Source organism: Pongo abelii, chromosome 1, assembly GCF_028885655.2.
Source record: "Pongo abelii isolate AG06213 chromosome 1, NHGRI_mPonAbe1-v2.0_pri, whole genome shotgun sequence".
NCBI lineage: Eukaryota > Metazoa > Chordata > Mammalia > Primates > Hominidae > Pongo > Pongo abelii.
The window spans coordinates 24,095,919-24,119,895 of record NC_071985.2 but is presented as its reverse complement, the minus strand read 5'-3'; the positions used below and the strand labels follow the sequence as shown (position 1 = coordinate 24,119,895).

At 37.1% G+C, this 23,977-nt stretch overlaps 1 protein-coding gene across 22 annotated transcripts in view; it reads right to left on the bottom strand.

Moving 5' to 3' along the window:
• ENAH (ENAH actin regulator) overlaps positions 1 to 23,977 on the bottom strand; it is a 155,574-nt gene that overhangs the window by 31,100 nt on the left and 100,497 nt on the right. For 14 of the 22 annotated variants that reach the window (XM_054519465.2, XM_054519475.2, XM_024246909.3 and 11 more), the window contains one exon: positions 4,461 to 4,545. In XM_054519465.2, coding sequence (XP_054375440.1) covers positions 4,461 to 4,545 — 85 coding nt within the window. Of the gene's footprint in view, positions 1 to 4,460; positions 4,546 to 9,430; positions 9,488 to 23,977 lie in introns of all 22 variants that reach the window. The other 8 variants (XM_063716438.1, XM_063716436.1, XM_063716453.1 and 5 more) reach the window with 1 other exon arrangement.

The following is a 23,977-nucleotide window of genomic DNA, read 5'->3' as shown; positions in this document are numbered from 1 at the left end:
CTTGTTATTTATTTGCAAATTCAATTTCTTCACGTATTTGTTCTCCTTCCCACTCCCCCAGAAATTCTATTATTTGGATGCTGAATCTTCTAATCTGATCTTCTTACTTTACTTTCTTTCTCATGTGCCACCTCTTTGTTTTAGGACTATTTTCAGAGAATAAATTCCTCAACCTTAGTTCTCAAAACTTCTATTTCTTTCTTTCTTTTTTTTTTTTTTTTTGAGACGGAATCTTGCTCTGTCGCCAGGCTGGGGTGCAATGGCACGATCTCGACTCATTGTGACCTCGGCCTCCCGGGTTCAAGCGATTCTTCTGCCTCAGCCTCTCAAGTAGCTGGAACTACAGATGCATGCCACCAGGCCTGGCTAATTTTTGCATTTTTAGTAGAGACTGGGTTTCACCATATTGGCCAGGTTGGTCTTTAACTCCTGACCTCGTGATCCGCCCACCTGAGCCTCCCAAAGTGCTGGGATTATGTAAGCCACAGCACAGGCCCTTCTATTTCTCGGGGGGGGGAAAAAAAAAGGTGGTTTTTTAAAAAAGTTTCCAAGTTTACTTTCTTGTTCTCTGAATGATCCATTTAAAATAACTACCAATTTTTATTTCATCAATGAAATATATTCTCCTAGTTCTCTGAAGCTATTGTAGTATATTTTTAGGTTTTCTTCCGCTCCCTGCATTACATCTATTTCATACAATTTCAACTCTTTGTTTTGGTCCTTCTTTTATAGAAGTTGGCCTGAAAGGTTTGATGATCCTTGGCTGTCTGTTCATATTTATAAGCAGCACCAAAGTTGATCAGAGCCCCTTAAGTAAATGAGCTTCGCTGGCAAGGACGAGTTGTCAACATCTCTGTCTTCTCTTGGCCATGGCAATTTTCCCACAGAGGAATCTTAGTTTCTTGCTGGGCTCTACAGGTCTGGCTGCCAGTGTCTAGGAGCTGAGCAAGGGAAAGAAACCAAGTTGGCCAACTTTCACCTAATCCCTCTTTCCATTTGGCACCTCATCCACATCCTCACAGCTGTGAATTTATAATGCAAACTGATAATGTTTTTCATTACACGTTCCAGTAATAGTATAGAAAAAGGTCAGTTAAACAGCCAAAGTTAATAGGACAATTTCACTCAGCTTATGAAATATAAAGTTGGCCTGAGGGCATTTTATTTTGCCTCTGAAGATTAAATCAAGTTTTAAAAAATGATTTTCATATAAATAACCACATGAAATAAATTTTGGAAATATAATTTCTACTGGGAACCAAACTTCACACTAGACTGTGCTATACATCCTTCCCGTTTGCTAGCCTACACAACCAGATCCAACCATGCACTACTGTCAGCTGAGAGAAAGTGAAAACCAGTACTAAGTGTCTATATAAATATTTAGTAGATATTTAGAGTTTTGTAGTATCTTTTTCCAAGTATGGTTTAACCACAGGCAAAAACAGATTGTACGGGATATATGTCAAAGAAAAATGACAAATACCCTTTTTATAATTGTATATAAGGCCCTTACAAGGTGGACGCAACCTCATCTAACCGTACCATTGGTCCTGGAGGGGGAAGGAGGAAGCGTACTCACATTGCACGTGTGTTTGCATCGCCTTGCCTTTACACGCCTACTCTTTCTTCCTGGAATGCTTTTCTCTTCTATGACTGGAAACTCCTACTTTATTGCCTCTTTAGGCACAGCTCAAAGAGCACCTCCTCCGTGAACCTCCCACCAACTCCCAAAAAACACAGAAAATCCTAGGCAGCAAGAAAAGAGTGTGTTATCTTAATCAACTCAACAACCTTCCTAGGTAATGTCTTCCCTAGCACCTGGGAAGTCTCTAAAAGGCATTTACCAGCTAAACATCAGTAATTTCTCCTCCAAACCATGGGTTTAGAGTGGGGAAAAAATTAGGCAAAAGTGAAGAAAATTACTACATTAAAGGTCAAATATATACTTTCTGTCTTATACCCCAAAACCTGCATATAAATTAATTCAGTACCAGAAACTTCTTAACTTTTTATTAGAAATTTTATTGAGGTTTCTACTCTCAAATTAGCCCATAATGTTCACTGTGGAGGTAATACTCAAATGTAAAATAAACAAGTAGGAAGAAAATACAAAACACTGTGTGATTAAGTTACAGGAATTCAGAAAAGAAGAACATCAGTGTGCCTGGAGAAGAGTCTACAGAAAATGACAACGTAGAAAGGATATGAGAAGGACACGTCAGAAGAGGTGAATGCTACACACAAACACGAGGGAAAGATGAGTATGGTGTACACAGAGACAGTCATGGGGGGTGAAACACAAACATGGGGTGAGTTCCTAAATGCCAGGCCAAAGAAGTAAACTGATGTGAGCAGAGGCAGCCATAAGGAATGCTGAGCAGGGAGATGACAAGACAGGAGTGTCTGGACTCTTATTCAGGTTGGTAGATTGAGGAGTCCTGTAATCTTCCCCAAAATTCTACTAAAATTCCAGAAACATCATTAAAATGCATATGAATAAACCCATGACCAAGTAGAAAACTGAAGGTGGTGGTCATTAGTAGGGCAAATTTATCATGAGATTTCCGGAAGACAGAAAGGGTAGGAAAGAGTTCTATGTTTAGAATTCTTCCTTAGTCTCCTAGAGACTAATGTTCAACATCTCTACTTACATGTCCAGTAAAAAGCTCAACCGAACATCCTCAAAATTCAATTCTGACATCCCCCAACAAGACCTGCTCTACACAGTCTTTCACAACTATTAATGGCAACTCCATCCTTCCCACTAGCTTAGCCTAAAAACCTCAACCCTTCTCCTTCCCTCATACCCCACCATACAATCCACCAAGACATATAAGGATCTGACTTCTCAACAACCACTTCTATTATCTGGGAGAAGCCACCATTATCTCCTGCCTAGTTCACTGCAACAGCCTCTTAACTGGATTTCTTGTTGAGCTGCTGTCACAACCCTGCACCTGCCTCAAGTTGTCTCTCAATAGTGTAGGCTCAATAGAGCAGCCTGACTGATTCTGCTAAAATTTTAAGTCAGATCACGCCTATGTTCAAAACTGTACAATGGTTCTCCTTTCTCTCAGAGTAAAGGTTAAATTCTTCACAGTAGCCTGCAAGGTCCTGCATGATCTGACCTCTATTACCTTTGACCTCATCTCCTAATACTCTCTTGTGCTCCAGCCTCCACGGCCTCCTTGTTTTCCCTTGTACACACAAGCACCAACCTTCCTTAAGGCCTCTGCACAGAATGCACTTACATAGGTATCTGCTTGGTTAATTCCTTCTTTTCATCTCAATGAGATCTACCCTGACCACTCTATTTAAACTCACAAGTACTGAGACTGGTAAGTAATGGACGGAAAAATAAAATAAAATTACAACCAGCACTTCCCTCTGCCCCTTCACAACATATAATCCTCCTTACTCTGAAGCATTTTTCCCCATAGCACTTACCATCTTCTACCTATCATGTCACGTTTATTGTCTGATGAGTTTCAGGCTTTTTGTTCCCTCCACTCTCCCCACCCTTCCAATATAACTTAAGCACTTAGAACAAAAAATGCCTGTGACATAAATAAATGGAGCAGCGCAGGCATCCATAACCCAGAACACATACTGAAGACGGTCAAAGCAGACATGGGAAGAGGAACCTGGGAAAGTTCTAACTTGAGGTCAGCAGGCAGAGAGAATGGGAATGAGCAGTGCCACAATAATCACGCTGATTAATAAGTATATACACTGTCCGAAGAACAGCTGTACCAGCTCCTCCCCTGTCCTCCCCAACCCCAGCTCAATGGATGGAATGGCATTTACCACAGAAGACTGTTCTCTAAAGAAACTGAACAAGCTGCCTCAGATGAGTTGGGGCTTCCGGTGGAACTTTAAGCAGCTCAGCATTTCTGCGGTTCTGAGGCCTGCCTGCTCGCCATCCTGGTACTCCAAAGGTTAGCCTGTCAGCCTACATACTCTGCCCACTTTCAGAGAACTCCCAGTCATGGAAGAATGCTGCCCAGTAGAGAATGATTTTGTATTCTACTACTAAACCCTATAGTAATATCTGAAGATCAATGTGTTACAGAAACAGCCAACACTATTTCAACTTTTTAGTTAAATTCGTCACATGAAAATCATAGTAGTCACAGATCACTTTATAATTACAAAAGTAAGACTTCTTGAACCATAAGAAGATTTTGAATTCTGTTAAGTGTATTTACAATATTTTAAACGTACCTTGAGTATAATTTTTACAAAAAAAAAACACGTATGAAATTTTATAACATCTCATGTCCAGCATAACAAGTATCCGGTAACTTACTAATGATAGTCACAAAACTTACTAATATAAGAATAAAAGTTGTGACTCTTAAACAGCTGATAAGACATAATCTACTTTAAACACAGGATGTTCAGTTTTGTCTTCTGAAGCATAAAGAAAAAGTACAAACAATAACTTGAAAATTTACCTTCTTTGAATTTCCAATTCTTCTTGGGATGGGCCATTTTGAACTTGAGCAGGTAGTTGTGAGTTTTGTCTAGGCAATGTTGGCCCTACAGAGGGAGAAAACATTACAGATGAACATTATCTTCATATCTAGCTGGAGAGAGGAGATAAAATCATGAGAATAACATAAAACCATCACATATTTACAAACGTGTCTTCTTTTTGTCTAGCAAAATAAAATATAAGCTTTACATAACACAGAGCAAATGAAAGACTGCAACATAATACTGTCATCATCTCCAGAAGGCTTACTTGAAACAAATGGAAAACATCAACAATAAGGAAAAAGAAACATTTATATATGAAGAGCTTGAGTAAAACAAGTGTTCGATGAGCATCTGAAGAGGCACCTAAGCTTGACATTTTCTAAGACAATGAGACATTCTCTTTGGGGTAGTTATTCATGAAGTGGAGAGGGAGAACTTAAATGAAAAATCAGAATTCAAAAACTCACCTAAATAGAACACTGGAAATGAAAAACAGGAGAGAGAGAGAGAGCATGAGAACCTTACTACTAGACTCCAGTATGCTAAAGCATTTATCAAATCTGCCCAATTTAAGCTGCCATTTTTGTCTAATGGCCTAGCATTTCCAGCACTGGTGAAAACAAACATTTGCTAAACTTTCATATAGTAATTAACCTACTGAACTGAATTTTTAACTTAACAGGTAATTTTAAGTTTTCATTTAGGGTAAGAAGGAAAAAAAAAACTTGCATTCATACAACATGGTTCTGTCATGAGACACTAATGACCATCCATTCCCACATACCATGTACAATGCAGACCTGTTTTTTGCATCTTAGATAGAATGCCACTGAATTATGGGACATCTTAATGTCATTGGATATAAAAATCAAATCTGTCACAAAATGAGATAAATACTGGAGCTAATATATAATACCTAGGGTTAAAATAGAACAATCTTAAAGTCTAATCCAGTAAACAAGAAAGTAAAGAAACAGTAGTTATCTTCCACTCTTGGAGAAGAATATATGAGTAATGACATACTACATATATTTGTGAATTCTAGTGTACCAGCAAATGCTCCTAACAGATATTCTGAAAGATTTGTAGACAACTTATTTAAAAGTTACGAAATAAGTGCTTCTGTGTACTGAATTCTTGTAATCTATGGGCTAATAGTGCAAAGTATTTTATACTAGTGGAGTAGATTTCACAACCGGAAGTAAAGATTTATGAGGATGTAATGCAGTACTGGTGTATCCCAAGTGTGGAAAAACAGAATTAATTTGATCTGAACTTACCTACTAACTTTTTTTCTCACCTCTTTACAAATGTTTTTAGATTAATCACTTTATTTGTCCTCTAAAGACAAACTGATGACAACTGCAGTGATATATTTCATTAGATTTCCTAAGAGTCTGCTATTTTGAGAACCAAATAAAGCAAATATAAAAAAAATTAATCCCATGTAATCAATAACAAAAAAAAACCAAAACTTTTGAAATTAAATACACACGTAAATGTTTGTATAAATGAAAATACATGATTGCTGTCTAGTAAACAGACTAGAATTCTTTTCTTGGGAAATTAAAATAATGATGTAAAAACAGACTCTCCTATTAGGCTATACACAAACGTTTAATACTTTACAGGGAAAAGACCTCTCTTCTGGGGACACACAAGCGCGGGGAGGGGCGGGTGAATCTGAGGTAGCATGAAATTATTTAGGGAATGTACTTTATATATCCAAAGTACTAAATGTGAGCATTTAGCATGGGCAACTCACAAGACCATTATGTTTTAACTATTTTTTAAAATAATGTTTACTTGAGTATTTAAGTTGAAACCCTCAGGCTGCTTAAATAATGAAACAGCTGAATGTGAGTAGGTTAGACCTGTTTGGCATCTACCTCAAAGAAGAATGCAATTACACCAGTCACACACCTAGGACAGGTGTTATATATCAAAGGTAATATTAATGGATTAAATTTGCCAATTAAAATCTCAGTTTTAATTCAAATATATAGATTCAAAAAAGACGTCAAAATTTCAACTCAATCCTATTTATTTTATTTAACAGGTTTTTAAAAAACTAACACAAGTTTAATTTAACTCACAAAAGCTGAGAAAAGAAAATCTTTTAGCAATTTACAGAACCTGCTTTGGAATATTTTTTTTAAAGCTTTTAAAAGCTTACTAAGCAAATCTGTTCAGAAAGGAGATTTTTAAAATGTGGGTAATATTTTGTGGCTGTTATCATAATTATAAAAAAAATTTACTACAGTTTATTCCTGCAGCTGAGATGAAAAGCTTCAAGGAAGATCCTTTTAAAATGGGGAGAATTTTGATCCTAGAACAACTCTTAACAATTCTTTTCTACGTGGTTCTTTGTGATGATAATGGATTTTTGGGCTTTTTGTCTTTCCAGACATCCTTTAAGAGGGGGGGGTGTGTGTGTGTGTGTGTGTGTGTGTGTGTCCGTGCACGGAATCACTCCCCTTGGCACTTTTTCACATCTACATTTAATCTGGTTGTTCTGTTTGTTTCTTCTTCAAATTGTCAGGTTGCAGTAACTAGCACACTGAAATTTATGTGCATTTAAAAATTAATACAAACATACTATAAACATTAAAAGTTCCAGGTAAATATAAATTTAAGGTACACAATTACATTTTTCCTTCTTGTCAAACATTCTAATGGGCTATAAAATTGGTAAGTAATACCAAAGGCACCCCACATGACATGAAGCAGCAACTAGGATCAGGCAAAGTCTGTCAGCTGCCGCTGTATGTTCAGGAATATAAACATTACTTTACACAGGTCACATTCCCAAATGAGTGTGTTCTCATAAAATGCAAAATAGGTACTTTCATAACCATTTCAGTGGGCAAATGACAATATTTTATGAGCATCATGTGGTGGTTAACAGCCCTTTGGGGAGGGGAAAAAGAGGGAAGAACAACCAAGGTTAAGAAACTAGTGAACCTGCTTTGCTCTTTCTATGTTATCATAAAGAATAGCAGCTGTTTGAGAGTTTGTTCTCTCCCTCACAGCCAAAGATAGTGGCTGATCTTAATTTGTCCTGGCTACAAGAAGGTATATAGCAAAGTGTGTGAGTTACTGTTTGTAACAGAGAAATGTGGCAATGTCACTGATACAGTACCCTATAAGTGATTAAAATCAGATCAGGAGACTCTATAAAAGGAACTGCATGTCAGTCTTGCCTTCAATATTGAGTTTTGGTTAAAGCACATTCCACTTACTGTCACATTTTAATTTTCACAGATCTGTTTTCACAATTAGCCACAGACTATTTAAAAACACAGGACTAAAAGACAAATCGGTGTTATTATATACACAATACAATCAAGTTTAAACTTAGCAACGTGGTAATTATATTGTTTGCACACAGTTAAATTAAAGGTAATAATGGGGGGAAATCTGTTTTTTAACACGTTATTTTACAACTTTAAAGATTCACCTTCACTTAGGTCAAATCAATATTTTCTCTGCAATTGGGTAAAGTATCCATTATTCTGCATATGGACCTCAACATATTAAATAGAAAGGTATACAACATTGGATGGGTTTTCAAAATGAGCTAAAGAGAGTCCTAATAACACAAATATCAATAATCACTCATGACTAGTTCAAAAGATAGCCCGGAAAAACCCCCAGGAGGAGGCAGAAAAATGAGGAGAAAAAGTTACTGATTACACACTTAATCTGCAGTGTTTCATTGTGGGATCTGGGAGGGAGAGGAGGGATTTATGAACAGCCACACAATAGGCTCACTGCTGTAACTGTGTCCTCTGGAACAATCCTAAAATATAACTTTAAGTGACTAACAAATACATTAGCCCTTTCTTTTCTTTCCTTTTTTCTTTTTTTATTTTAAAGAAATTTGCAACACGTACTTCTTTGCCTAAACCAGAAAGTACATACATTTTAAAATAATTCTCTTCATAGGTAAAAAAACAATATCATTAGTATTGAGGAGTCACGGTAAAAATTATGAGTCACATAAAGTACATACACAGAGCTGAACACTTTATGTAAAATTGGAGCAATACTGTTTATCATTTAATAACTTTATCTCTCTCATAAATAATCTGGCTAGCAAGGTACACATGAATCAAAAAAGTATATATGAGGTTTCTTTTCAAAGCTCAAGTAATTAAAAGTAACTCTTTGGAACTTGGGTTTTTAAAACAAAGTTTCAGAAACAAATGGAAATAAAAAGAATTTAGACAAGGATATGTATCTATCTGTGTTTATAGATAGATACGTATCCTTAGGTATATATCTTATTATCTCTAATTTGGGGTGGCTACGTGACATACCTGGTTTGTCCATGCAAACAATACATATATGTGCACACGTGTGTATATGAGAGTGAGAGTGAAAGAAAACACTCAATAAGCCTAAATTCACTCTTAAGTCACAGATTTCTAATCTACTGAATAAAGGAGGCTGTCAATCAGAAATCAACCTATTAAAGCAAGTAATAGCTTACATCTGCCTCACAACATGCACACCTAAAATTAATTCAAGGTAAGCAAAAGTTTCCTTTGCACAAGGCACATTTACATTCCTCAAATCATATTAAGATGGACATAAATTTTTTCCTTAAATTCTAAATCAAAAATTTGCTCCCAAACAAAATAATTAAAAACAAAAAAGTACAAACAAACAAAAACCCCTCTCATTTGTGTTGGAAGAGGTGGACAAGAATAGTTTTAAGATCCTAATTCTAACTAATTCTAATCCTCACTAACAAGCCAACTCAAACCTGACCAAATCACCTACATGAACCACAACGAATATCACAACATAAAAACAATAGCTTGCTATATATCCCAAATATCACAAACCAGACTATGGCCTAAGAAAACAAAAGTTATGGAAATGCGCAAGTAGCATGTACCACAGCTTGAAAAAGTAATGTAAACATAATGTTGCTTACCACAGAAAATACATCGCAAATTAGTGCTGTCCTGGGTAGCAGTAACCTTGCTCTGGGCTGCAACAGACACCTTGGTGTTAGAAGCTTCGAAGGACAACGGGGCCATCTGAAGAACTTCACATAAACTAAAAGGTGCTTTGAAATGTTCAAAATGTATTTATACATACGTCCTATCTAGATCCTCATCCTGGAAGCTCTGTAATTTAATAAAAACGCATCCTCTTTAACATAGGCTCTTAAAAAAAATTTATGCAATCGTTCTTTTGTGGAAAAACCCTGTAAGCAGCCATAGATCAAATGATGCACTTATAACTTAGTTATTTCCTAAGTTATACGGTCAAAGAGTGCAACCAGCATTTTAGGGTTATATATTTTTAAAGTCAATGAAGATAAGGTAGAGGAAGTCAAGATCTATGGCTATTAGTGTTAATTTCACAAGATCTATACTCTCATTTAGGAGAACTGAATCCGAAAAAAAATTTAAGCTTGGAAGTGCTTAAGATTAACTCATTCCTACTAGTTGGAAAGAGACCAAAGCCATTATAAACGGCACACTGCAATAAAGAGTTTTATATTCATTGATACAAAATAAGAATATCTTTGGTTTGCTAAAAATCAGCTATTCATTTTTTACCAAGCCACGTTACTATTTTTTTCTCAATATATATATACATGCTTGACAAAATGTCATATTAAAAATGTGTGGCCAGATCAAACAGCCATTTATTTAGGCTATTTACATTAAATTTTAGCTTAAGTGTCAATGAAGTAAATTCTCTTTAGGAGAAAAAACTCAATGAGAAGGTGATGATCTATGAAAAGGGGAAGGGTTTATCTGAAATCAAAGTGACACTCAAAATTGGGATGAGACAAACAAATTTTTTTTTTACTATTACTTTAGTGACATCCAAAACTTTACATCAATAATTTTCTGTAAAATCCTAAAGAAATTATTTTCAGCATGGGAAAGATTTTCTTTTTCCATTGGTATTAACCAAGAAACAATTAGTGGTTAAAATGCACTGGGGCTTAAGAAAGCCCACATAAAGGCAAACAAGACAGTGTTTTAGATCTCCCCTAAGACTGTATTATTTAAAACATACAACTCATGCTAACTAAAAGTTTTAGAAAAATCAGAACCAAACCAATTTATATTTAAATAACACACATCTAAAAATGGTAATGTCTTAAATAAGAGAATTTTTCATCATTTTTAGAAATTAGATTTAACATAATCCAATTAAGACTTGCTTTGAAAATATTACATACACTGTATTTTGCAAACACAAAATAAGATTGATAAATGTCACCTTTGCTAAGTACTTCCAACCACCCAATCTATTAAAGTTGCATGCACAATATTTATTTACAGTAATGACATAAGATATAGAAAGACCACAGGCGTACATATAAAATGTCTACCAAGCTAATGAGATTATTCCACAGCAGATAAACAATTTAGAATATTTTCAATAATTATAAGTTTAAACTGTTTTTTAAAAATCTGTCTTACCGATGTTTGCAAATGGCTACTTCTATAAAACCTTTATTAAAGAAACATGCCTAGTCTTCAGGTTTTACCCTTCAGTTCCTTTATTCCATATTTAAAGAAAAAACCCATAAGGACAATTTTTAAAACTTACAAGAAAAACCTGAGAAATTATCTCTTCTTTGACAGCAAAGAAACTGCCACATCCCATTACCAATCATGTTGGCAAAAAGTCATCTGACAAGTGTCAGAATGCAGGTAAACCATTATTGCTGCGTAAGACAAAACATTTCCAATAAAAAATTCCCAGTCTTTCTCACAGTTTAAACTATTAACATTCTTCACTTGGTATCTTTAAGCATCTTCTTTCCACTGACTTTAATTTCATACTATCATGTAAAATATTGATCTAAATTCTGATAGGTTGCTTAAATTCTACTGCAGTTTGCATTTCCTGAAGATGCTAAATTATTCATTCCATCATATGCATAAGCCTAACAGAACTTCCTGCTTAATACTGATACCGTTAACTCTTTCTTCATTCAGTCAGGGCAACAGAGCAGAATAAGGGAAAGAACACTTATTGTCCAGGTTAAGTAAATTCAGTAATACGATGTTTTCAGCACAGTTTTTAACACTAGCACTGATGTTACATAAACCTTACATTTTACCTATGAAAGGACATTTCTCTTTAAGTTAGGCATATTGACTTTTTTTTTTTTTCCATGGCTGTCCCTTTATTGCTAATGCAGTTGTCAAACAGCCATCCTGCAGGCTTACCCCTGCCTTTAACATACTTTACCATTAGGTGTTCTGTACGAGCAGGGAAATGTAGAAACGCTGGGTGAGTCAGCAGTAGTGGAAAATGACAGGCTGTTTAGATTTGATTGGCATGACTGTATTTTATTACTGTATATAATTACTATAGTAGACTCTGCATTCATGATTTTCACAACCAGCAGTTTCTCCTATTAACAATTAGTCCCAAGGCAATTGGTAATACGGATATGACCCATCTCAGCATTGTTTCTTACGATTAAATGAGATAATGTTTGCTTAAAGACTGGCTTGAATCTGATTTGCATTCTCTGGAAGGCTGGTCAGTTGAGTGGGTGAGTGAGCACAACATCAGCATCTAAATTAGTGGTGTTCACACTTCGGACCATCAGTAATGCCCCCAGGTATTTCTCTCATGTTGCAATGTTCTACGAACTACATTTTTGAGACAGAATGAAAGCAAATGTGTTTACGTTTGCTCAAAGGTATCTAGAATAGAAGGGAGGCAGATACTGCAGTGGTACAGTTGCTGCATTAAAAAAAAAAAGTTACCACATTGCAGGACACTGTGCTAGGAGGCATAAGGATTACAAACAGTAAATTTTATTCAAAGCAATGCATTTTTAAAGTGGCATTTTGAAACATTTTCAAAAATATTATTTTGAATTTTGTTTTAAAATGGGATAAACTTTTCTGTATCTCAGGAAATGGAGTGTCATCCATATATAGGTATACATGAAAATGTACCATCATAAACATCTTTTTTTTTTTTTTTTTTTTTTTACTCAACCTTAAGGCAAAACTGTATATATGATTGGGTTTTTTCCCATCCTTTATTTCTTGTAATCCTCTCCCAACTTATGACCCGAATGCATTTTATTCTCTTCTAAGCCAATATGAAAATCACTGCTAACAGTTGATAACTTGCTGAAAAATTATTCGTCTGCACTGGCAATAGTCTTAATATGTTCCTCAGTCCACCGTGTTTTGTAAGCCGTTTATTTTTAATTGTGAAATGAATGGCCCTGCCTCTAGCTAAAGACACTTGAAGAGGCAACTGGAAATTGAGGGGCCTATCATTTACCAATCCTGTCATACCCTAATGCCTCCAAAGGCAAGAGTAACCTGTGTCCTCAGGTTCATTGCTCTGCTTCCTCTTCCTGAACACAGATCAAGACTTGCCCATCAAATGCCCTCCTACCATTTGTTACTAAGGGCATTATTGAGTATATGCTCAGAGAAACCACCACATTCTGGTAGAACGCTACTTTAACACAATTAGCGTCTATCAGAGTGTTTGCTGACTCTTTAATCAGTGCTCTTATCTATTCAGTTACACAAACCAGAAATCTACTACCTTTTCTTTTACTCCTATTTAACCAGTTTTCAAGTCCTGTTAATACAATCTCCTAATTTCTCTCTCCAAACTATCTCCATTGCCACTGTTCCTGTTCCATGATCTCTTGCTTAGTCATGTTCAGGGTGGGGCAACATGTATCCCAGAAGCTTAACATACATCAGTTGGCACAGGGTAGAAAATAGTAGCACTTCCATTCATTAATTTTTCTCATCCATTTTACTGTTTTTTAATGTCTTATAATGTACTCAACATGTCAACAACAAAGTACATATATATAAATGATAAACACACATGTATCAGGGGATAAGCTCAAAAACTGAGGGACCACCAACCTAGACAATTACATTAGCATCATCTAATTAAGTTGCCCATTCCAATCTTGGTATCTGTCCCCCTCCCCACAGTAGCCAGTGATACTTTAATAATTAACTAGATCAAATCACTGCTCTTAGTAAAAGCTCTTCAATTGCTGCCCACTGCTCTTAAGATAAATACCAAAATCCAGTGCTCGCCCCCCATGATGTGATTGCCACATATCTCATCCAATTCCTACTCTATTGTTCTCTAGGCTCCAGGTACACTCGTCTCTCAATTTCTCAAATATGCTGTATTGGCTTTCCTCCGCAGAGCCTTTCTGACACGTGCATGTGCCTTCTACTTCTAATATTATTCTCTTGCTCAACTGGCATGCCTCTTTTTTTTACCGACTAGAACTTTCTGGCAGTCAACACTCAGAGTTACTATTAGCCCTCATAAAACTAAAATAATTAGTTCTTCTTTCACTTGGAATCTCACTTCCTACTTCAGGTTTTATTGTATACGCTTTTTTCTGATTAGCCACTTCAAGAGATTCGAAAGGAGAGAAGTATAAACATAAAATTAGATAATATCAAATTTCCTAGGAAATATGAGAAATCTGTCTAAAGACTCTCAGGAGAAAAGTTTTAGAATGATATTAAAATTAAGCAAAAAGGTTCAAACTTATATTTGGGTACAAAAGAAAGAGGGTTTGTTTTGGTTTCTTTCACTCTGGATGCGAGTGGGCAACAGAGAGAAAATAAACCTGAAATAGCCTAAAAGCTTAAAGTTTCAGGGGAAAATGATAAAAGCACCCAATTCCATAGCGTTCAAGATAAGAGGATATCTCACATCATTTTAAGGAAACACAATTTCACTCTCTTATCCACATGTAAAAAACTGAATCTCCTTTAACCAAGATAGGTGTTTTTATTCTTTATAAGTAATTTTAAAAGACTTCAAGAATTCATCCCTGTTTACATTCAATCTGGCATTGAAAATGCTACATAGTTCTCCTTTACACAATTTACCAAGCTTTAAAACATTTATTAAAAAAAAAAACAACAACTAAAGAATCTGAGGAAGGCTTCTTGCTTTGATTTTAATCTTTGCTTTAAAAAATTCTTAAGATTTAGCCATTACTTTTCACTATACACCACACTCACATAATTAAAATAAGAGCCAATAACTAAAACTAAGAAAGCATGCCTAGATACATAAATACATGCTTTTTAACTAAGATTTGCTTTTCAAAATGCCATGCATGATAAATGCTACAAGATGTATGAGCCCTGAAAACAGTACACTAATTGAAAGCCAGTCACAAAAAAAAACCCACATATTTTATGATTCCATTTATATAAAACGTCCAGAACTGGCAAATCTTCAGTGATAGAAATTATGTTAGTAGTTGCCAGATGCTGGGAGGTATGGAGGAATTGGGGTAAAGGGACAATGACTTAAGGGTAGAGGATTTCTTTCTGGTGTGATTAAAAATGTTCTAAAACTGGCTGTGCATGGTGGCTCACGCCTGTAATGCCAGCACTTTGGGAGGCCAAGGCGTGCGGATCACGCTGTCAGGAGATCGAGACCACCCTGGCTAACACGGTGAAACTCTGTCTCTACTAAAAATACAAAACATTAGCCAGGCGTGGTGGCATGCGCCTGTAATCCCAGCTACTCAGGAGGCTGAGGCAGGAGAATTGCTTGAACCTGGGAGGCGGAGGTTGCAGTGAGCCAAGATCGCGCCACTGTACTCCAGCCCGGGTGACAGAGTGAGACTCAGTCTCAAAAACAAACAAACAAAAAAAATGTTCTAAAATTGTGGCAAAGGTTGCACAACCCTGTGAATATACTAAAACCAATGAATTGTACCCTTTAAATGGGTAAACCGTATGGTATGTGAAGTAAAGCTCAATAAAGCTGTTACGGAAAATAACAAGTGCCATGCTGTGCATCTGTTCTTCATCTCACAATTGTTTATAACACAAAGTTTAAAAATATCCCAATGCCTACTGCTTTTTCCATTTTGAAAAGTATTAGAGGTGATTGGTGGAATTTTCGGCATTTTTATTTTCTTCTTCATGCTTTCCTGTACTGCTTAAATTTTTATAAATAGCACATGACTTTATCATCAGAAGAAAAGAAATTTTCACTTGAAAAACAAAATGCTATGGAAATTACAGTTCTGTTAACAAGAGTGGTTCTAGATGGACAGAGCTCTAACTGGCTCTAGTTGTTTTTTGTTTTGTTTTGAGGCAAGGTCTTACTTTGATTGCCCAGACTGAAGTGCAATGGTGAGTTCCAGTGCAGTGGAACCTCAAACTCCCAGGCTCAAGTGACCTTCCCACCTCAGTCTCTTGAGTAGCTGGGACTACAGGTGCATGCCACCACAACCAGGTAACTTTTTAATTTTTTGGAAGAGACAAGGCCTCACTATGTTGCCCAAGCTGGTCTTAAAATCTTGGCCTCAAGTGATCCTTTCACCTTGGCCTCCCGAACTGCTGGGATTACGGGCATGAGCCACTGCGCCTGCCTAGCTCTAGTTTCTAACAGGAGAACTGGACATAAAGAATGAAGTGACTCTATGAATAACACCAACATGACCCCAAATGTTTGGAAAGACTGCAAAGCCAGGACCTGAATACCCTTTCCAAACACCAGAGCTGGCTGAGAGAAGGCATACAGTGGCTGTTCTGCCATCACACTACTTTCCAGGAGGAATCAAACCCAAAGGCATTTTTTAGGTCATGACTCTCTCAGTACATATCCATTCAGGATGGTTCATCAAAAACCAGGACTGTCCTAGTTAAATAAAGACAGCTGTCTCCTTTTCCATGAGAATCCTACTGCCCTTGCCCTTCTCCATCTCTCTGCACGATAATTCCTGGTATTTCAAGAAGCTGCTTACCAAGAAGCAACCTCTATCTAAAACAACACAGGACAGCTAATATTTAAATGACAAAATTGTCCACATTTACTTTTTGAAATTCAAAAATATGTAAAATTCTATTAAAATAGTTTGGTTGAATACATAAAAATTAAATAAACTGGGTTTGTCTCACATGGGATTTACTAAATAGAATTAAAGATGGCCAGGAGCGGTGGCTCATGCCTGTAATCCCAACACTTTGGGAGACTGAGGCAGGACATTGAGGCCAGGAGTTCAAGAGCAGCCTGAGTAACGTAGTAGCAAGGTCTCATCTCTACAAAAAAATTAAAAATGAGCTGGGTGTGGTGGCATGCACCTGTAGTCCCAGCTACTCAGGAGGCTGAGGCAGGAGGATCCTTTGAGTGCAGGAATTCGAGGTTACAGTGAGTTATGATCGCACCACTGCACTCCAGATTGGGCAAGAGAGCAAGACTCTCTCTTAAAAAATAAAAAAGTTCTGTCCGTTATTCTAAGATTGATAGGAAGCCATTGCAGGGTTATCGCTGCATACTACAATAGTTATGCAAAAACCCACTCTACCATCTTCCTAGCAATATAAGGCTAATTCCATTAGTTATCTGCAGAAGAGACTGGAGACACATTTCCTAGGCACCCATATCATTCATCCAGTCTTCAAAGTGAGACTGATTTCAAGGCTTGAGGAAAACTTTAAATCAATGGGAAACCAGTGAGTATTTCTGAATAAGAAAAAGTAATTCTCTTTGTTACAATATTACCACAGCAAAGAGCAGGATAATATTTGCAAAATAAACTCCTTCATAAAAAATGTATTTCTTCCTACATGAATGACAATGTAATAGCCAAATACTCTTGAAATTTTCCAGAAAACAGAAGTCATTTGTTTTCTCATGTGAATCATTTCAGAAATTACAAAAGCTCACAGAAATAGCAGGTCTACCTTGTAAGAATTATTTTTGGTACCTTTACATGAGTAGCATTCTATATTTGTTTCCTAACTACCATTCTGCACCATTCATGTTACTTACACTGCCTTATGGATATTTTTGACCATGACTTATCCTCTCTACACAATTAACAGCCCCCTTAAGATCAAAAATTTTAAATTATTTGTTTCTCTCATCTCATGTAACATAGTACCTTAACAGGAGTACAAATAATTCCAGTTAACTACAGCATTTCTTCTCTTAGATTAGAACAGCATCTACCTCTTAGGAATTTTTTATGTATTAATGAAATAATGTCACAATATTTTTCATATATGAAATACCAACTAACTTCAAAGATACTGCTATTCAACACCATCTTCGAAAGACTCCTTAGAATTTTTCTACCTTGCCTAGATTATGAAAACAGGAATGCCCAATGTTAACTCAGAGGCAATGCCCCAAAATATGCACATGGGCAACCTGACAGGGCACCATCACGCTTCCAAATGCACGAAAGCACAGCCAAGATTAAGCTGTAAAAATCGTGGAACAGATTTGGCTGCTGCTGTGTGTTGTGAATGGTCTCATCAGAGTGGAAATGGTTCCTGCAATTCATCTCTTATCATCAATGGAAAACAAGACAGACTATTAAAGCCTCTCTTTATTCTTGTTTTAAGAGGAAAACGTTCCATACAGAGGTATCAAAATTTTTGACTATTTAACATCCAGCAAAATACTTCTTCAATTTATGAGCAATAAAGGATAAAAATTCATGAATAAAGATAAAGTAATTACATGCAAATTACTATCCTCATGTAGGAAAGCATGCAAATAATCACAGATGACATCCTCAGGTCATTGTAGCACCACTGAATAAAGATCAAGCCTATTGTAAAATAAGCCTGGAAGAACTGAAGTCACTAGCTGGACATGCATCAGACAATAGATTATAAGGTGCCTAACTGGCAGAGAAACAAGGAAGCAGAGAAAAGGGAATGAAAGGCAGACAGAATACAGTGTCTGTATGACAACAAACTCCAGGCTAAAATAACTTGCTATAAGACATGAAACCCATATTTATCACAAAAATAGTAACTGCCTCTTTTTAGCCATTTAATCATTCCCACCTTGGAGCAGGACAAGATGTCTTAAGTCCCACAACGTAAGACTAAAAGCTGTGCTCATGAAAAATGAGGCTTCATAAGCTAAAGCAGCTTTCCCAGACAGTTAGTGAACAAGAACTTAAAAGTCATAGAAGTTAATATATTAAAATGTATTTATTGTAATTTAGTATAAACAATTTATAAATCCACATATATGAATATGTAATTCAGATATAATTATGAAAAATCACAAAAAAATCACAAAAAGAAAAATCACAAATGTACTGAGAGCTAGAAACAGCTAGTAACAACAGTTACTGCTATTAAATAGATGGTGGTTACAAAGCTAATTGCTGGGCAATTTTTATATATTAAGCATCAAAAAGGCCATCAGACCTATATTTTCCCTTTCGTTGACAGATGATGACAGCAATTAGGAATAATTTTTGCCACTTCTGTGACTTGCAAAGTCCCACTTCTGGCCAGCCCTCCATGATGTCTTCATGGGGGAGGAGAGAAGATGAAATACAGAAAGGAAAAAGACAGGAAGAAAGAGTTCTGTGTTACAGGCAAAGCTAGGCATGTCCACCTACATTGAAGGGACAGAAAATACGGAATAATCAAGCCCATCTGACAGACAGCCTTTAAGATTTTTTTGCTTTGCTAGTCTGTTTGGAAAAGATAAAAAGACTATAGAAATTCCATTCTTAGTCAATGCTGTCCCTGCTAAGTTATGACAGTAGTTTTCAAAGGTCTTGTTCCTAGGATCCACTTATACTCCTAACAATTATTAAAGACCTTAAAGAGCTTTTGCTTATGTGGGTTACATCTATCATTATTTACTGTACTAAATAACTAAATTACATGTTTTAACTTTTAGGAAGTCACTTTTAAAATAACTAAAAAGCAGTTATATTTAAAATAAATAACATTTTAATGAAAAATATTTCTCAGAACAAAAAATATTAAGTGATTAGAATGCCATGGTTTTACAAATCTCTTTAAGCATTTAACACTAAATATTAAATAATAATCCAGACAGATTATTTCATTTGCTTTTGTATTCAGTGTGCTGTGGCATGCTGTTCTGGCTGAAGTATAATGAAGAAGATCCCTTGAAACGGTCCAGAGGAAGACTCTCAAGAGTTGCCATGGACCACACTTTTTGAATCCCTGAGTTAGAGGTTTAAATTCAAGATTCCCAATTTTACACCTGATTTAGCCCAAAGGAAAATTAAAACATGGAGAAGCACCAAGTACATAGTAATTTAGGCCTTATTAGCTCTAATGATTAGGACATCTGTAAACCTTTTTTTTTTTTTAAAGACACAGGGCCTCACTGTAGCCCAAGCTGGAGTGGTACAGTGGCATGATCATAGCTCACTGTAACCTCAAACTCCCAGGCTCAAGTGATCCTCCTGCCTCAGCCTCCAAGAAGCTAGGGCTATAGATTTACGCCATCATGCCCACCTAATTTTTAATATATGTATTTTTAAAGACAGGATCTCACTATGTTGCCCAGGGTGGTCTGAAACTCCTAGCCTCAAGAGATCTTCCCAAAGCACTGAGATTACAGGCCTGAGCCACCATGCCTGGCCCTAATGAGAAGAGAATCAGCCTGGCCTGAGGTCTGTAAACTTTAAGAGGATAAGCTACTATCAAATATTCATTCAAACTTTCCTTTTAGTGACTATGAATTATTAGATATAATTTCAAGCATTAATCAACACAAATATTAGAAGATAAAGCTATAGTCATTTTCTGGTCCCAATTCCAACCCAGAACTTCAAGGTTGTTCTTGTGTGTAAATGGAGGATCATAAAACAGAAGCACAAAGGGAGGGCAAGGAAAGAGAACAGAAGAGAGGCATCTTTCCAAGAGAGCCTGGCCCTAACACATCCATGGTAGGTAAAGAATACCTAAATACAGTCCTCGGGAGAAATGATTTAGTTACTCAAACAATTTTCCTTACAGCTTAACTGTCTCACAACCCTGGTTGAGAAAGGCTAAGGAAGGGGCTGAAAATTGAGGCTTTGAGGTATAACAGGTAGGCCACATGATCTGGAGGCCTAATTCAGTAGCTCCCAATCTTTTCAACAGCTAGAAATCCTTTTATACTGTAATTAACCCCCTTGAACTCAATATTTAGAGTGAATCTGCCCAAAGAAACTGTATTTATCATTAATCTTAAGAAATTAATGAAGTTTCTTTTGCCACATTGTGAACTATTTAAAGCCAGAATTGTGTCTACGTACCTTTCTTTCTAAAACCTGGACTGGGGCTCACAGTGAAACTCAAACTGATGCTGAATTACATTTTCATTTTTACCTGTTTCTCCCAAAGTACTGATTTTCTTCATATAGTAGAAATAATTTTAGGTGTCACACACATTATATTCAAACATATATGATACTTTCCCGGAGACATCTATTATTTGTTGTTGCTTTTTTTTTTTTTTTTTTGAGACTGAGTCTCACTCTGTTGCCCAGGCTGGAGTGCAGTGGCGCGATCTCGGCTCACTGCAACCTCTGCCTCCTGGGTTCAAGTGATTCTCCTGCCTCAGCCTCCTGAGTAGCCGGGATTACAAGTGCACACCATCATGCCCAGCTTATTTTCGTATTTTTAGTAGAGATGGGGCTTCACCATGTTGGTCAGGCTGGTCTCGAACTCCTGACCTCGTGATCCACCTGCCTCGGCCTCCCGAAGTGCTGGGATTACAGACGTGAGCCACTGCACCCGGCCAAGACCTCTACTATTAACATGTGAGAATGGGTAGCCAGAATTCTTTTTTAATGAAGAAGTTACCTAAGTGAAGTACAATCAGAATCATATTGGTTTCCTGTTTAAATTCACCTCATTCTACCACTGTTTGAATTTTCTTCTCTATTTCTGCCTCCACTCAGGAACTGAATGCTTTACTTACAGCCTCCAGTAGCTCCCTTTTCAAACCACAGCTAGCTTTCTGGAGTACAGCTTTACTCACATTATCACTCTTGCTTGAAAACTTACACTGAATCTCTATCACCCAAAGGTCTCAAACTCCCTTCTTGATCACCTACCTTTCTGAATTTATTCTCACCAGGCCAAACAATTCCCTGCTCTACAAACACAGCTCATTCTTCCCGCTTTTTGTACATGTATGCTATTCCTCAGGCCTGATATGTCTTTCCCCCTCATCTTCCCATGCCTACAGTATGTCTAACTTTCAAAATCCAGACCTGAAAGTCAGCTTGTCACTAATATGTTCCCGGCTGCTCCAGTGAGAAGAAGGCTCATCCTCTTCACACACCCAATACAGTATGTTATCTGTCCTCAGACAGGGTTTCTCTTGTGTGTTATGGTTGTGCCTTATCTCCCCTGTAAGAGGAGAAAGATCTGTGAGGACAAGACTTGTGTCTAATTTGCCCTGGCATATAGATGCACTCAAATGATGGATGAATTAATTTTTCTATAGGAAAAAAAAAACCACCACCCAAAAGATATGTCTTTACTGGGCAGTTAAGACAAAGCAGATGTTGGAGAAAATTTGAAAGTCTACCTTTTTTTTTTTTACCTCTAAGTTAATCTACATAGAATTTTCTTTTTTTTTTTTTTTTTGGACATTAGCATTCAAAATAACATTTTCTAGTTTAATACTATGCCTTTGCCTTGTTTAATTCCCACGATATCCTGACATAAATATTCTCATGACTCACATTTTATAAATTAGGAAATAGCTTTAGAGAAGGCAACCTGCCACCAGAGAGAGACAGAACAAGACTCTTTTGACTCTAAACTCAAGTTCTTTCTACTAAATCACAATAAAGACTTTAACATTTTACTTAAAAATACAAAACTAAAAGTAAATTCAAATTTTCTCTTTCCTAATTTCTCACTCTAAACTGACTTCCCTCAAAGGCACTTTAAAAAATGCTTTGAAGATCCTGAATTGAAGGCCAGACAAACGCAGTAAAAAGAAATGGCCTGAAGGCTCGAAAACCCAATCCCCTTTGTGCCTCCCTTTCTAGGTATGGACAGCCTGGGGAAATCCCAGCTTTCCATGTCAATCTTTCTAATTGGAAACTGGGAATGACAACAGACATATTAACCTCACATTACTGTGATTCACAAAAGCGAGGACTGTGATAGGTAAGTATGAGAAGAAAGTAGAGCAGGCAGACCTACGAAAAGACTGTCCCCACCTACCCAATCCCCAAACCTGTTACTCACTGAATACTTAGTGAACAGATTTTTTTTTTTTTTTTTTTTGAGGCAGAGTTTTTGCTCTTGTCACCCAGGCTGGAGTGCAGTGGCACGATCTCAGCTCACTGCAACCTCTGCCTCCCGGGTTCAAGCAATTCTCCTGCCTCAGCCTTCCGAGTAACTGGGACTACAGGTGCTCACCACCACGCCCAGCTAATTTTTGTGTTTTTAGTAGAGATGGGGTTTCACCATATTGGCCAGGCTGGTCTCAAACTCCTGGTCTCAAGTGATGCACCCACCTTGGCCTCCCAAAGTGCTGGGATTACAGGTGTGCGCCACCGCACCCGACCGAACAGATAGGTTTTATAGGGTTCAAAATGTTAATTCTCCAATAAGATTTGTTGTTTCGGAAAGCTAAACTAAAAACTTTGTCCAGGTTTATCTTTGGGATTCTGCTCAGGTCCAAATTTTTAAGATTTCAGGAAAGCATTAATAAAGAACCCCAAATGCAGTATATCCAGAACCAAATATGTTATCTACAGCACAGTATTTCCTCTTCCATCCTCTTCCACTCTGTCTCTGGTTAACAGTACCATCTTTACTGGGGGCCCAAACTGACATACCTGGTCATCATTTTAAAACACTGTTCTCTCCTTCCCAGCCTACCCGTTACATCTTACTGACAAAGAGAAAAGAGGCTGAGTTCTAAGATCTCGGTACAAAAGCCACTAATGCCACTGTCTAGCTGTGGGTCCTCGCCTCACTACAGTGACCTTCTGTAAGTGCCAATCTCATTTCTAAAACAAGGATAATACCACCAACCTTGTAGGGTTGTTATAAAGATGACTGGTTATGTATATGCCAGATTAAGACCAGGCACACAGAAGGTGACCAATAAATAGATCATTATTTCTGCCTCAGAATGGCTTTAATTTCTATGTGAGGACAAAGGTAGAAAGCTAGAACACTGCCGTGGCAGGTACAGCCAGCACTAAATGAAAGCTGGTCGTCACCTCTTCATTCTGCTCCTCTCCTCTCTCTTTGTCAGTTCAGGCCTCATCTTTCTCACTGGTATTATTACAACAGTGTCCTGAATTGATCTTCATGCTTGTAAACTTGCATGCTCACCACACTTGTCCTAAAGCACAAACTCGATCACATCAATCCTTTATTTAGCATCCTTCAATGACTCTTCACCACCTCCATGATAAAATGCACACTCATCAGCACCAGGCCCTTCCCAACCTTATCTCTTGGGATGCCCTGCTCCTGACCCCCACCACATAAATTCTCATGTCCAAGCCACATCATGGCATATTTGTTATTTCCCAATTGCTCCATGCTCTCATGCTTCCAAACCTATCTAGAATGTTCTATCACTGATGAACCCTCCCCATTCTTCAAAACATAGCTGAAATATCACCTTCTCTTCAAAGCTTTCCCTGACCCTAGAATTTTCTTTGGTATTCCGAAGGCCTTTCTTCACACTACATTCGCAA